Source organism: Doryrhamphus excisus, linkage group LG16 (assembly GCF_037039965.1).
Source record: "Doryrhamphus excisus strain RoL-2023G ecotype Guam linkage group LG16, RoL_Dexc_Guam_v1.1, whole genome shotgun sequence".
NCBI lineage: Eukaryota > Metazoa > Chordata > Actinopteri > Syngnathiformes > Syngnathidae > Doryrhamphus > Doryrhamphus excisus.
Genome location: NC_136372.1, coordinates 3,441,052 through 3,454,993, shown reverse-complemented (window position 1 = coordinate 3,454,993; position 13,942 = coordinate 3,441,052). Strand labels below are relative to the sequence as shown.

The following is a 13,942-nucleotide window of genomic DNA, read 5'->3' as shown; positions in this document are numbered from 1 at the left end:
CTTCTGATTGGCTTAAATGGTCTTATTGAGTCATAGCATTCATTCATTTTCTACCAATTATCCTCACAAGGGTCGTGGGGGTGGGGGGTGCTGGAGCCTATCCCAGCTGTCTTCGACACCCTGGACTGGTGGCCAGCCAATCACAGGGCACATATAGACAAACAACCATTCACACTCACATTCATACCTATGGACAATTTGGAGTCGCTAATTAACCTAGCATGTTTTTGGAATGTGGGAGGAATGTGGGAGACAGTCGTCTCATACAATATCACAGTCAATTATGACTCCAGGATGATATTGCGTTTTTTTTTCAGAAATGAATTAATTGACTGCTGCTTTGTGGTAGATTATGGTCAATTATTAGTCAAAACATATTGAGATACAAGTGATAAGTCTGGTCATAGCTGGCAGTAATGACACAAAACCTTACATTACATTACCTTAACACTCCAGGAAGTCAGCCATGGCATGTCTAACATGAAAAAAAAAAAAAGTTATCCTCCCATCCTGTGTGGAAGTGGTATATTTGGGGTTGTTTTTTTTAAGACTGTATAATAAAATTTCTGCTGAGTGTAAACATAACCGCAATGTGATATATGAAAAAAAGTTATCCTCCTATCCTGTGTGGAAGTGGTAAATTTTGGGTTGTTGTTTTTTGTAAGACTGTATAATCAAATTTCTGCTGAGTGTAAACATAACTGCAATGTGATATATGAAAAAAAAGTTATCCTCCTATCCTGTGTGGAAGTGGTAATTTTTTTGTTGTTGTAAGACTGTATAATCAAATTTCTGCTGTGTAAACATAACTGCAATGTGATATATGAAAAAAAGTTATCCTCCTATCCTGTGTGGAAGTGGTATTTCTATTTTTTTTTGTAAGACTGTATAATCAAATTTCTGCTGAGGGTAAACATAACTGCAATGTGGTGTATGACCCCAGAAATCCCGATTTAGCTAAAGTCAACGGTTCGATGGCTGTGTGAAAAGTCAATTTTCTGCTGATTTTCCCTGGCAGATAAATCAACGATGCTGTCTTTGCTGTACCGAGTCTTCGTAAAAACAGCATAAAAAACTTTAGCTTGAGGCAGCTAAATGAATAACCAATAAAACATAGGCTTGTGTGGGGGGGGGGAGGGGGCAAGTACTGTAGATCCCTTTGTTAGCTTCTTTTAATGACAGATGGAGAGCTTCTTGTCGAAAGACCATGACCTACAGAATACCGCTGCACACACACTCATACACAGATGGTATACTTTAAGATAAACAAAAACTGATTTGCAGTCACAAGCTGAAGGCTGGTGGAGCACCAGCCTGGAACACATCACCCCCCCCCCCCACCCCCCACCCCCGTCTTCCCTCCACTCCCTAATCCTCCGAAGCTCAAACAACATATCTAATATATTCTCAAGGCTGACTGAAGCCTTTCTGCACACCCATCTAGACACATGTATGGATGAACACACACACACACACACACACACACATTTTAGAAAACACACAGTTCATCGCTATGCTGAGCACACAATGAAAGCATGCCAAAGGATGAAGGAAAAGTGTCAATGATGAATTCTGATCAGGCATCAGAAAAGACACAGCGGAGCATCAGCGGAATGTTTGAGTGACATGCCCACACACGTTACCTGCCGCACAAAGGTACCCTGAGGCGACACACACACACACACACACACACAAAATGAGTGATGGATAGACTTTTTTACAACCGAGGTCGCAACATCTGTGCAATGTTTGGGATGGGCTGCATTCACTTATGCTGGGAGTTCTGCTGCTAAAAGGGGAGTCGGCGTGTGTGTGTGGGGGGGGGGGGCTCATGCATGGAGGAGACGTTCTGCAGAAACCTCATGCATCCGTAGTATGAGGTCACTTCAGTTCCGGCTAGCGGCTACCAGCTTGCGAATGCATCAACTTTATGGGCTTCAACCACAACTAAATATAATTTAGGAATATCCTGACATTCATTCATTCATTCATTTTCTACCGCTTTTTCCCTCACGAGGGTCGCGGGGGGTGCTGGAGCCTATCCCAGCTGTCTTCGGGCGTAACATACCACTGTTCTCAAATATTCATTCATTCATTCATTTTCTACTGCTTTTTCCTCACAATTTACTGTATTCCAAATAAATGCAGGATGGTTGTTAATAAATAAAATAAAATAAATTAAATATAATAGTTTTTATTTTATTATTATTTTATAGATTTTTTTAATTTTTATTTATTTATTTTAATTTGTATTTTAGAATTTATAAATACGAAAATAAATATTTTTAATGCACTACAATAATCTACAAAATCTCGTAGGGTTTGAATTATGTGTTCTATAGTCATAACAAGAACAAATATAATTGATAATACTACTTAATATAATATTTTATTTTGTAAAAATAAAATAATAATCGAAAATAATAATCATCCATCCATTTTCTATACCGCTTATCCTCACTAGGGTTGCGGGAATATGCTGGAGCCTATCCCAGCTGTCTTCTGGTTGAGAGGCGGGGTACACCCTGGACTGGTCGCCAGCCAATCACAGGGCACATATAGACAAACAACCATTCACACTCGTTCTCAAATATCTTAATTTTTTTTTTCTATACACAAAATAAGATAAAAATAAATAAATAAACAAATTAAGAATAAAGACAATAAATCAATCAATCAGTAATAAATAAGTAAAATAATAATAAAACAGCAAATAAGAAAAATTAGCAAATAGAGAAATTATTTTTTTTTCAGATTAAAATGTACAGTATTAACAGTTATTTAACCTTTAACATGAACATTAATGAAACTTCATAATTTTACCCGATTAGCAAGTTAGCATCGTACTCGGTTCCATCCGGGAGCGGCGTCGTAACTTTAACAACATGTTTAATGAGATGCTTTATCTTGACGTGTATTTATCGTTTTATTCCAAATCATTTCCTGCATTTATTTGTACCCAGCGTCATAAGCCTTTAGCTTCATTGCTAATCCAAAAGCAAAACAGGGCGGGGTAACAGTATGGGCGGGGGGGGCAAAATCATGTTAATTGTGTCCGGTGTGCACACAGCTTTAATCTGTCATTTCAACATTAAACTTTGGTATCAAGGTGGGGGGCCTCAAATTAGCGTCTTGCGGGCTGCATTTGGCCCGCGGGCCACAAGTTTGAGACCCCTGATCTAAATAAATGAGGTCAATCGCTCGTGATATTTTTCACGAGCGTTGGGTTGCTACGCATCAAAAGCGCTATCCTTCGTCGTCTTCGTCCATCTGCACCACACGGGGCAAAAAAAAAAAAAGACAAACGGCGCCATCTGTGAATTGCTGGCAAGGTTTATACACACATGTGACGCCTTGTACAATAACAATAACTAGTATAACTGCTCGTTTTTACACAACGCTCCAAAAGTTAAGAGCAGCACAGTCCAGTACCAGAGACTACTCGGAGTTCTACATGTGGAAAAAAAAACGATGCGGATTCAGCGTCGGATAAAAAAGGAACGCCGTTGCCTACAAACCCTCATCCGCTTACACACAACACTGAAATAGGAAGACTCTTTTAAAATGATCTCAGCTATTTAAGGGCACTCCAGGCATGAGGTGCTTTTCTTCACTCTCAAGCTTTTATATAATTTAGGACGACCCCTTAGGCAAACTAAAACAAAAACAATTAAGTCAAATGAATGTTGTTATTTCTTATTTTATTGATAGAGTCGCTGCTTTAGCCGTGGGTTCAAATAGAAGACAAAACTTGTCATATTTCTTTGCTCTTTCTGCAGTAATTACGTATAAAAGAAGTAGCAGTACTACTTCTAATATTTTGACCTGCCTGGCTTTGTGCGTGACTTCCTTCCATGCCTTTTTGTCCTACGGAAAAGGCTGCTGACATTCGCCACCGTCACTTCCTGCAGGCCTCCGTGACGTGACTGAAAGTGCAAGTGACCACACACATACACTAGCCGTCCATGTTCATCCATCACACTTTTAACCCCGCTTCTAATCGCTACTTCATGGGCTCTCTGCTCTCATCTCCATCACTGGTAAAGCTGCATTAGTCGGGAATGGAGCACATGAGGACATGGAGACAATTGGGAAGACAGACTTTTGTATTGTTTTATATATTATTCATTCATTCATTCATTTTCTACCGCTTTTCCTCACGAGGGTCGCGGGGGGTGCTGGAGCCTATCCCAGCTGTCTTCAGGCGAGAGGCGGGGTACACACTGGACTGGTGGCCAGCCAATCACAGGGCATATATAGACAAACAACCATTCACACTCACATTCATACCTATGGACAATTTGGAGTCGCTAATTAACCTAGCATGTTTTTGGAATGTGGGAGGGAACGGGAATACCTGGAGAAAACCCACGCATGCACGGGGAGAACATGCAAACTCCACACAGAGATGCCCGAGGGTGGAATCGAACTCGGGTCTCCTAGTTGTGTGGCCTGCCCGCTAACAACTCAGGAATCATGGCATGTTTTGCTAGTCGCTAATTAACCTAGCATGTTTTTGGAATGTGGGAGGAAACCGGAGTACCCGGAGAAAACCCACGCTCATGCAAACTCCACACAGAGATGCCCGAGGGTGGAATCGAACTCAGGTCTTCTAGCTGTGTGGCCTGTGCGCTAACCATGCGGGAGTCATGACGTGTTTTGCTAGTTTTGCTAGTCGCCAATTAACCTAGCATGTTTTTGGAATGTGGGAGGAAACCGGAATCCCCGGAGAAAACCCTCTCATGCAAGGGGAGAACATGCAAACTCCACACAGAAATGCCTGAGGGTGGAATCGAACTCGGGTCTCCTAGTTGTGTGGCCTGCCCGCTAACAACTCAGGAATCATGGCATGTTTTGCTAGTCGCCAATTAACCTAGCATGTTTTTGGAATGTGGGAGGAAACCGTAATCGCCGGAGAAAACCCTCTCATGCACGGGGAGAACATGCTAACTCCGCACAGAGATGCCCGAGGGTGGAATCAAACTCGGGTCTCCTAGCTGTGTGGCCTGCATGCTAACCACTCGGGAGTCATGGCATGTTTTGCTAGTTTTGCTAGTCACCAATTAAACTAGCATGTTTTTGGAATGTGGGAGGAAACCGTAATCGCCGGAGAAAACCCTCTCATGCACGGGGAGAACATGCAAACTCCACATAGAAATGCCTGAGGGTGGAATCGAACTTGCTGTGTGGCCTGTGCAATAACCACTCAGGAGTATTGGCATGTTTTGCTAGTCGCCAATTAACCTAGCATGTTTTTGGAATGTGGGAGAAAACCCTCCCATGCACGGGTAGAACAAGCAAACTCCACACAGAGATGCCCGAGGGGGGAATCGAACTCTGGTCTCCTAGCTGTGTGGCCTGCATGCTAACCACTCGGGAGTCATGACATGTTTTGCTAGTTGCCTAGCATGTTTTTGGTATGTGGGAGGAAACCGGAGTCCCCGGAAAAAAAACCCTCTCATGCACAGGGAGAACATGCAAACACCAAACAAAAATGCCTGAGGGTGGAATCGAACTCGGGTCTCCTAGCTGCGAGGCCCGCATGCTAACCACTCGACCACCGTGCAGACCTACCACAGACTAAATGAAGTATATTTTTATGAATTAGGGGACAAAAAGAATTAGATGTGTACACTCTGCAATGTAACATTAAAAAAAGACACGGTGCGGTGCTTTTAATTTGATCTTGCTGCAGCGGTTTGATGGTGGCAAGTTGTTTCATCGCCACTCATGCATCGTTGACTTTAACGTACAGTTCCATCCCCCTTGCAGTCTCTCTGCGCATTAAAAAACAAGAAGAAAAGTGCCTGCTGAAAATAAGCACCGTATGTTCTGAAGGCAGTAAAAAAAAAAACACAAGTCGGCACGAAGCCAGGTGGAGCGGCAGATTGTCATTTTCATCCATCATAGCCTTGTTGATCCTGTCCCTACAACGGGAATCATCCCTCATAAAAGATATCCCGGGACACTGACGGCAGATCCCAATCAAACTTGTGTCCACCGTCATGGTTGTCGCACAACACGCATCACTCAAACCCGAGTCTGAATCCTATTGTGCGGGCCATAACTTGACACCTAAGTAATTAGCGTTGGTTATCCTCTCCGGGAATAAAAGGAGGAGGATTACGGAGGCGGGGTTTGTAAATCCCATGACGTGAGCTAAGTTTAGCCACAAGGACACTAGCGTGTTGAGTCCTGACAATTAGCCACCAGAGGAAGGTCGAGCTAAGATGAGATGTCTTATCAAAGCACAGCCATTGAGTCTGATAAATAAACAGGATGTACTTCCATGTTCTTTCAAGGTTGACTCCGGAATCCTCTTCCGTGGTGGACGTTCGAGACCTTGCACTCCTCCGCCTTCTGTTTGAGGATGCCACACAGATGCTCGTTAGGGTCGAGGTCCGTCACCTTTAACCTCAGCTTCTTTAGCAAGGAAACGGAGGTGTGTTCGATTGTTTATTATGCCGGACTATCGCAATATGTTACCCAGTTTTTTAAGGTGCAGCTAGGTTCCACGGATTGGTAACCTTTACGTAAAGCAATAATTCTAAATAACCAATTACCGAAAAATGTCATCCAATAGAGGAGAAATATGATCTCAGGAAAGAACTACATTTGAAACACTTATATGCTAGGACTAAATACAAAGCTAATTGCTAAATACAAGGATGAAGAGTCTTAAACCAGTCATGATGTGCTATATATATATATATATATATCACTATATTGACAGTTGGGCTGCACGGTGGATGAGTGGTTAGCGTGCAGACCTCACAGCTAGGAGATGGAGACCAGGGTTCAATTCCACCCTCCGTCATCTCTGTGTGGAGTTTGCATGTTCCGGTTTCCTCCCACATTCCAAAAACATGCTAGGTTAATTAGCGACTCCAAATTGTCCATAGGTATGAATGTGAGTGTGAATGGTTGTTTGTCTATATGTGCACTGTGATTGGCTGGCCACCAGTCCAGGGTGTACCCCGCCTCTCGCTCCAAAGACAGCTGGGATAGGCTCCAGCACCCCCGGTGACCCTCGTGTGGACAAGCGGTAGAAAATGAATGAATATTTAAGCATTATTAGAGCCCTCTAGACATGAAATAACACCCCTATATTGACTTTTAAACTCGTATTACCCAAATTTGTAAATAAAAGAAAATAAAACCTTTTAGGGGCTGCACGGTGTTTGAGTGGTTAGCGCGTAGACCTCACAGCTAGGAGACCAGGGTTCAATTCCAGCCTCGGCCATCTCTGTGTGGAGTTTGCATGTTCTCCCCGTGCATGCGTGGGTTTTCTCCGGGTACTCCGGTTTCCTCCCAAATTCCAAAAACATGCTAGGTTAATTAGCGACTACAGGTATGAATGTGAGTGTGAATGGTTGTTTGTCTATATGTGCCCTGTGATTGGCTGGCCACCTGTTCCCTGAAGACAGCTGGGATAGGCTCCAGCACCCCCCGAGACTCTCGTGAGGAAAAAGTGGTCAGCTCGTACTTTGGTACGTGACAATAATAAAATTTAAAAATTAAAAAAAAAAACTACTATATTAGGAAAGCAGGAAGTGAACAAATGTAACAGTTACTGATTGTAAAAGTACCAAATGGAGTGGTAGAATTTAATAAGCTTTGCTTCTTCCTACTCCTTTTGGACATGTGGAACTGTGAACTGATTATGTGATGCATTCAATTGTAATTGGAAAAATGTAAAAAATTGTAAAAATGGACCCAATTTGGGCATTTTCACTTTGAGGGGGTACTCACTTTTATTGTCAACAGTTATTTTGAGAAGGAGTGCAGTCTTCCGTAGTCCGCCCCCCCACCCTGAAATAGAGGGTCTGACAAGAAAACCGTGCGTCCTTACGTATTTCTAAAAACAATCCATCAAGAATCCATATGTCCTTTTGACCCAATTCACTCCATCAGTGCCTTACTCAGCACCATAAGACCACTCTGCACATTTTCTTCTCCGAGCCATTAAATGAGGTCACGAGATGAGCAGGGATGGGAGATACAACCTCGGATGAGAAAGACGATAACCGTGAGATCTTTATTGATCGTATATTCCTAATGGACACAGACTCCGAATTGCATCACTCCTTCCATCACACTTTGGATTACAGCTTTCAGCTGCGGGATCTCTGGCTTTAACCATAAGCCACAACGAAGGAAGGAAGGAAGGAAGTGAGGAAGAAAATAAGGACATAAGCTGATGTTTTTTTGGACGTTGTCATCATGAAATTAGTAGTTTGTTCACGCGCTAGACAGGCTAGCTGTCAGGCGCCTGCCTGCAGCCAGGCTGGAGTCGCTCTTGCAGCTGTCCACTGTTTGCATTACATAACCAAGGCTGCATATCACAACCCACGCCGCAGACTCTCCACCGAGAAAGACAAAGTTGGACGGATGCTGGAGAAGAACAACCTTCAACTGTGAGCAAATTTTTTTTTTTGTCATATTTTGACAAAAGCCACCTGGACACTACAAAAGCCCAATTTCACAGTACTCCAATACAATTATAAAGCGCTATTTAAAAACAATGACTATTGTTGCTGGTGCAGTGGCGGAGAACTGCATCAGAAATTTGGCACCAGATTAGAGAGAGAAGGATGCTTTGTTTACACTGCAGTGAAATCAAATCTGTTGGGAAGTTGTTGCTCTTTATTTGCAGTGTTATCACATAAAAAGTTGACAAAAAAAAAAAAAAGTGGCAAAGACGGCGCCGACACAGTGTTTACCACATCCCCAGGAGGGCCGTCAATGAAGTAATGCCAAATTTGCATAATTTAGATTAATTTGCATATAACTGCAACGGACGCTGAGAAATAACGTTGCAGGAGACAAAAAAGGCAAAACAAATACATTTAGAACATCTTCTGTCACTCAAGAGTATCTATCTTACCCGCTAAACATACAAACAAAGTCGCTATGTCGACAACACTGATCCCTCCTGCTACGTCTTCTTATTCTGTACAGACCAGGTGCGTATGAGAGGTGTTAAACGGGACCGAAGTTGACAAAAAAAGTGGCAAAGACGGCGCCGACACAGTGCTTACCACATCCCCAGGAGGGCCGTCAATGAATTAATGCCAAATTTGCATAATTTAGATTAATTTGCATATAACTGCAACGGACGCTGAGAAATAACGTTGTGGGAGTACAAAAAAGGCAAAACAAATATTCTGTCACTCAAGAGTATCTAGCTTACCCGCTAAACATACAAACAAAGTCGCTATGTCGACAACACTGATCCCTCCTGCTACGTCTTCTTATTCTGTACAGACCAGGTGCGTATGAGAGGTGTTAAACGGGACCGAAGTTGACAAAAAAAAGTGGCAAAGACGGCGCCGACACAGTGTTTACCACATCCCCAAGAGGGCCGTCAATGAAGTAATGCCAAATTTGCATAATTTAGATTAATTTGCATATAACTGCAACGGACGCTGAGAAATAACGTTGTGGGAGACAAAAAGTGAGTACAAAAAAGGCAAAACAAATACATTTAGAACAACTTCTGTCACTCAAGAGTATCTAGCTTACCCGCTAAACATACCAACAAAGTCAATATGTTGACAACACTGATCCCTCTTGCTGCGTCTTCTTATTCTGTACAGACCAGGTGCGTATGAGAGGTGTTAAACGGGACCGAAGTTGACAAAAAAAAAAGTGGCAAAGACAGCGCCGACACAGTGTTTACCACATCCCCAGGAGGGCCGTCAATGAAGTAATGCCAAATTTGCATAATTTAGATTAATTTGCATATAACTGCAACGGACGCTGAGAAATAACGTTGTGGGAGACAAAAAGTGAGTACAAAAAAGGCAAAACAAATACATTTAGAACAACTTCTGTCACTCAAGAGTATCTAGCTTACCCGCTAAACATACCAACAAAGTCAATATGTTGACAACACCGATCCCTCCTGCTACGTCTTCTTATTCTGTGCAGACCAAGTGCATATGAGGTGTGTTAAACGGGACCTATTATGCTAATTCTCAGCCCTTTTGTATTGAGTTGTAGACTCACAATTTCCCGCACAAAGTTTTCGAGATCTTCCAGAATCTGCACCTATTCTAGCTTTCCTGGGATTTCCAAAAAGGGTGTCATTCATTCATTCATTCATTCATTTTTCTACCACTTTTTCCTCACAAGGGTCGCGGGGGTGCTGGAGCCTATCCCAGCTGTCTTTGGGGCAAGAGGCGGGGCCAGCCAATCACAGGGCACATATAGACAAACAACCATTCACACTCACATTCATACCTATGGACAATTTGGAGCCAAAATGGTGTGTTTTCATTTATTGCACCCACAGCCCGCCTGTAGGGACGCCCACTGCGCTAGGATTGGTCCCAGTTTTACAGCTTATACCCGGGCATAACCATATAAGGAAGTCAGGCTCACTGTGACATCACAGTCAGTCTGTGTTAGAAAAAACTCTCTGAAACCTGACATCTGGCCACAATTAAGAATTGATTTGGTTTTAATCATCATAAAAAGATACAAATTAAGGATTGAAATAAATCATCTTGTAGATCCTTTAGCTCTGCATCAGGGCTTTGGATTTAATTGCGGCCATATCACACTTTCAACATGAAGGTGAACCGATCCACAGCGTGCTTTTAAAAGGAAGATCAAATGTTTTCACGGCAAATAGAAGACAGATGAAGCCTCGGGAATGGAAGCGTTTGAAGCGCAGCTACATTTGGATTCCGGTGAGTTAGCTGACGACATTGAAAAAGTGGCAGGAAAAGCAGTAGCAGAACATTGTTCAAGCTGAGGTCTTCGCCCAAACATGTTTGTTGGAAGCAGAGAGCGTCGTCGCCACAGGAAGCCAATTATGGGGAAAAATCAGAGTGTCAGGTGCTGCTCACACTTGACATTCGGTAAAAAAATATTTAAAAACATATACGTGGTGTGCACTTGAGTGGGGTTCGCTAGTGTTCAGTGTGACATCATAACTGGCGTTTTGGTGCGTCGGTGCAGTCAGTATTCACACTTGACCACTTGACCAAAACTACAGACCAAATATGACAATTGTGAACTCCCCCTAAAAGCACATTATTGCATTTTTTTGAGGTTGAGTTTCCACATTTGTGTACTTTTTGTGTGTTTTGGGAACCAAATATTACTCTTTTGAATAGCGATATCACAAGATCTAGCAAGATTAAAACATGACGGAAAAAAAGTGTCTGGGGCCTGAGCCAATAATTAATGTTAAACGTTAAAAAGCCGTAGCATTTCAGTATGTGGAATCAAACTATGGGATGGATCGAGTAAGGACCTCAAACAATGCACAACAATGAGCCAATTCAAGGAACAATACAAGCAGTTGATGTTTGCTAAATTCAAAGATGAAGCAGTTATGAAGTGCTATATATATACATATATATATCACTATATTGACGGTTACTATGGTACCCATTATGTCATTGTATGGTCATATCACCTCGTACTTCGGTATGTGACAAAAATAAATAAATAACAATACAAAAATACCCAGCCTCTGCCATTTCTGTGCGTCATTCCAAAAACATGCTAGGTTAATTGTCCATAAGTATGAATATGAGTGTGAATGGTTGTTTGTCTACATGTGCCTGAAGACAGCTAGGATAGGCTCCAGCACCCCCCACCACCCTCGTGAGGATAAGTGGTAGAAAATTAATGAATGAAATACAAAATAATGAAAAAATATACTTAAATTATATTAGGAAAGCAGGAAGTGAACAAATGTAACAGTTACTGATTGTAAAAGTACCAGATGGAGGGGTAGGATTTAATAAGTTTTGCTTCTTCCTACTCTTTTCGGCCATGTGGAACTGTGAACTGATTATGTGATGCATTCAATTGTTATCTGATGTATGTTGAAATGAAATTAAACCATTGCCATTTAACATTTGCTTTATAGAAGAACGGCATGAACGGAGTGAGCCCTTTTGTCTGTGATACAGTCTCTTTGTCAAACGGTGTAGTATTTCCGATATACACTAAATAGTCTGATTTGAAATTTTTAATACTTCTTGGGATGGGGTCATGAGTAGACATTTGTGCCTCCGAACAACGACAAATAATAAAGCTAGTAGTGTCCCATGACTTTTGCACAGTAATGTTAGTATCTACTGATGAAGAAGCACATAAGCTTCATGATGCTGAACTTTCAAATGAGACTATTAAGTGTAAAATAAAATACTACTGTTTGTGCATTAAAAAAACATTGTCCCTTGATGAGGTAAATCATTAAAGGCTTTACTTTAAGCTTCTGTCATTAATGTTGCAATGGCCGCCATCAAGTTTGGTTCATGTCTACACATTTATTCACTCATTATCTCCAACTTGTAAGCAGAAGTGGAGTGAAGATCCACAGGGCGAGCCGTGGATGGCTGTGAATACACACACATGAATAAGCTCCTTGCTAGGTGTCACCTTGAGACCACCACCAACCTTCATGATGCCGCAAGGTGTGTTCGCTCCTCCCTGGCTCCTCTCCGAGGACGGATCCCGGCTGCCAGCTCCCACAGTCGGGCTGCCGTGCTCCCGGTAGCGCCCGTTGCTGTAAACTCCCTCGTAGCCCCGGGCAGCACCGGCGGACACCTCCAGGTATGGACGCGTGCCGGCCGGAGGCAGAGCCGCCGTGTCCCCGCCGAGCCCCGCGGCCATAGCGACGGCGGTCGGCCGGTTCAAGTCCAAAAAATGTCCCGACGGATCCGAAGAAGCGTGGAGCCCCGCCATGGTTCGCAGCTCCGCGGTGTCACAGCATGTTGTTTTTCATCCGGAGAGGCTGTTCGGACTTGTTGGTTCCCCGGAACACGGAGCCGGTGTCCCCCCACCCCCTGTCCTTCTCGCCTGCAAGCCCTCTATAGTCGGAAGAAGAGGTCCTGAGGTTCCGCACCGTCCTGTCCTGCCCTCCCCACTTTGGTCTCCGCGTCCTGTTGTTCGTGCTGGTCTGGTTCCGAAGAGCTGCACGGGACTACTGATCCACTTCTGCTGGTTGGACTGTCTTCTCGTCTTCGGTGTGCATCCGCGGGACAAATTCAAGACTGGCGAGCCCGAGCGCGACGAGGACACTGTGGGGAGCGTGCGCGGTCACGCTACACTGCGTGCGCGCGCACTGTACCCATTTTACACGAGGGGGGCAAGCGTAAAGTGAACCAGCTACTGGATTTAAAGTTACTTAACATTAAAGGGTGGGAGGGGCGATACATAAAATATCGATACTGATTACTAATTAGTAGTAGTTTTCTTTTATTTACTTTAAATTTCAAGTAAGAAGAATAGGTATCGCTAATTTGACTCGGTATCGAAACAACTCGCTCAAAAGCCCAGTCTGCCCCCCCCCTCAATTTTTCAGTTAAAGTGTTTATTTTGCTAGATTTTAGCGACCAACAGACTGTAAGTGACAGTAATGGCGCCCCCTATGGGTTTGCGGTCAATCTTGAGAAGACATGTTAGCATAAATGCTACTTCCTTGTTGGTAAGTCCCGCCCACCATGATTTTCAACCAATGTATGTTCAGTATATGTAATGGCGCCCCATTTGGGTTGCGGTCAATCTTGACAAGACATGTTAGCATAAATGCTGATTGACTTACTTCCTTGTTGGTAAGTCCCGCCCACCATGATTTTCAACCAATGTATGTTCAGTATATGTAATGGCGCCCCATTTGGGTTGCGGTCAATCTTGACAAGACATGTTAGCATAAATGCTGATTGACTTACTTCCTTGTTGGTAAGTCCCGCCCACCATGATTTTCAACCAATGTATGTTCAGTATATGTAATGACGCCCCCTATGGGTTGCGGTCAATCTTGAGAAGACATGTTAGCATAAATGTTGATTGACTTACTTCCTTGTTGGTAAGTCCCGCCCACCATGATTTTCAACCAATGTATGTTCAGTATATGTAATGACGCCCCCTATGGGTTGCGGTCAATCTTGAGAAGACATGTTAGCATAAATGCTGA

At 43.1% G+C, this 13,942-nt stretch overlaps 1 protein-coding gene across 1 annotated transcript in view; it reads right to left on the bottom strand.

Annotated features, from left to right (window-relative positions):
- LOC144901892 (inactive phospholipase C-like protein 2) overlaps positions 1 to 13,110 on the bottom strand; it is a 70,470-nt gene extending 57,360 nt beyond the window's left edge. Inside the window, exon 1 of the mRNA XM_078797371.1 lies at positions 12,424 to 13,110. Coding sequence (XP_078653497.1) covers positions 12,424 to 12,711 — 288 coding nt within the window. The 5' untranslated portion in view covers positions 12,712 to 13,110. The remainder of the gene's footprint in view (positions 1 to 12,423) is intronic.
- Positions 13,111 to 13,942: the final 832 nt, after the last annotated feature.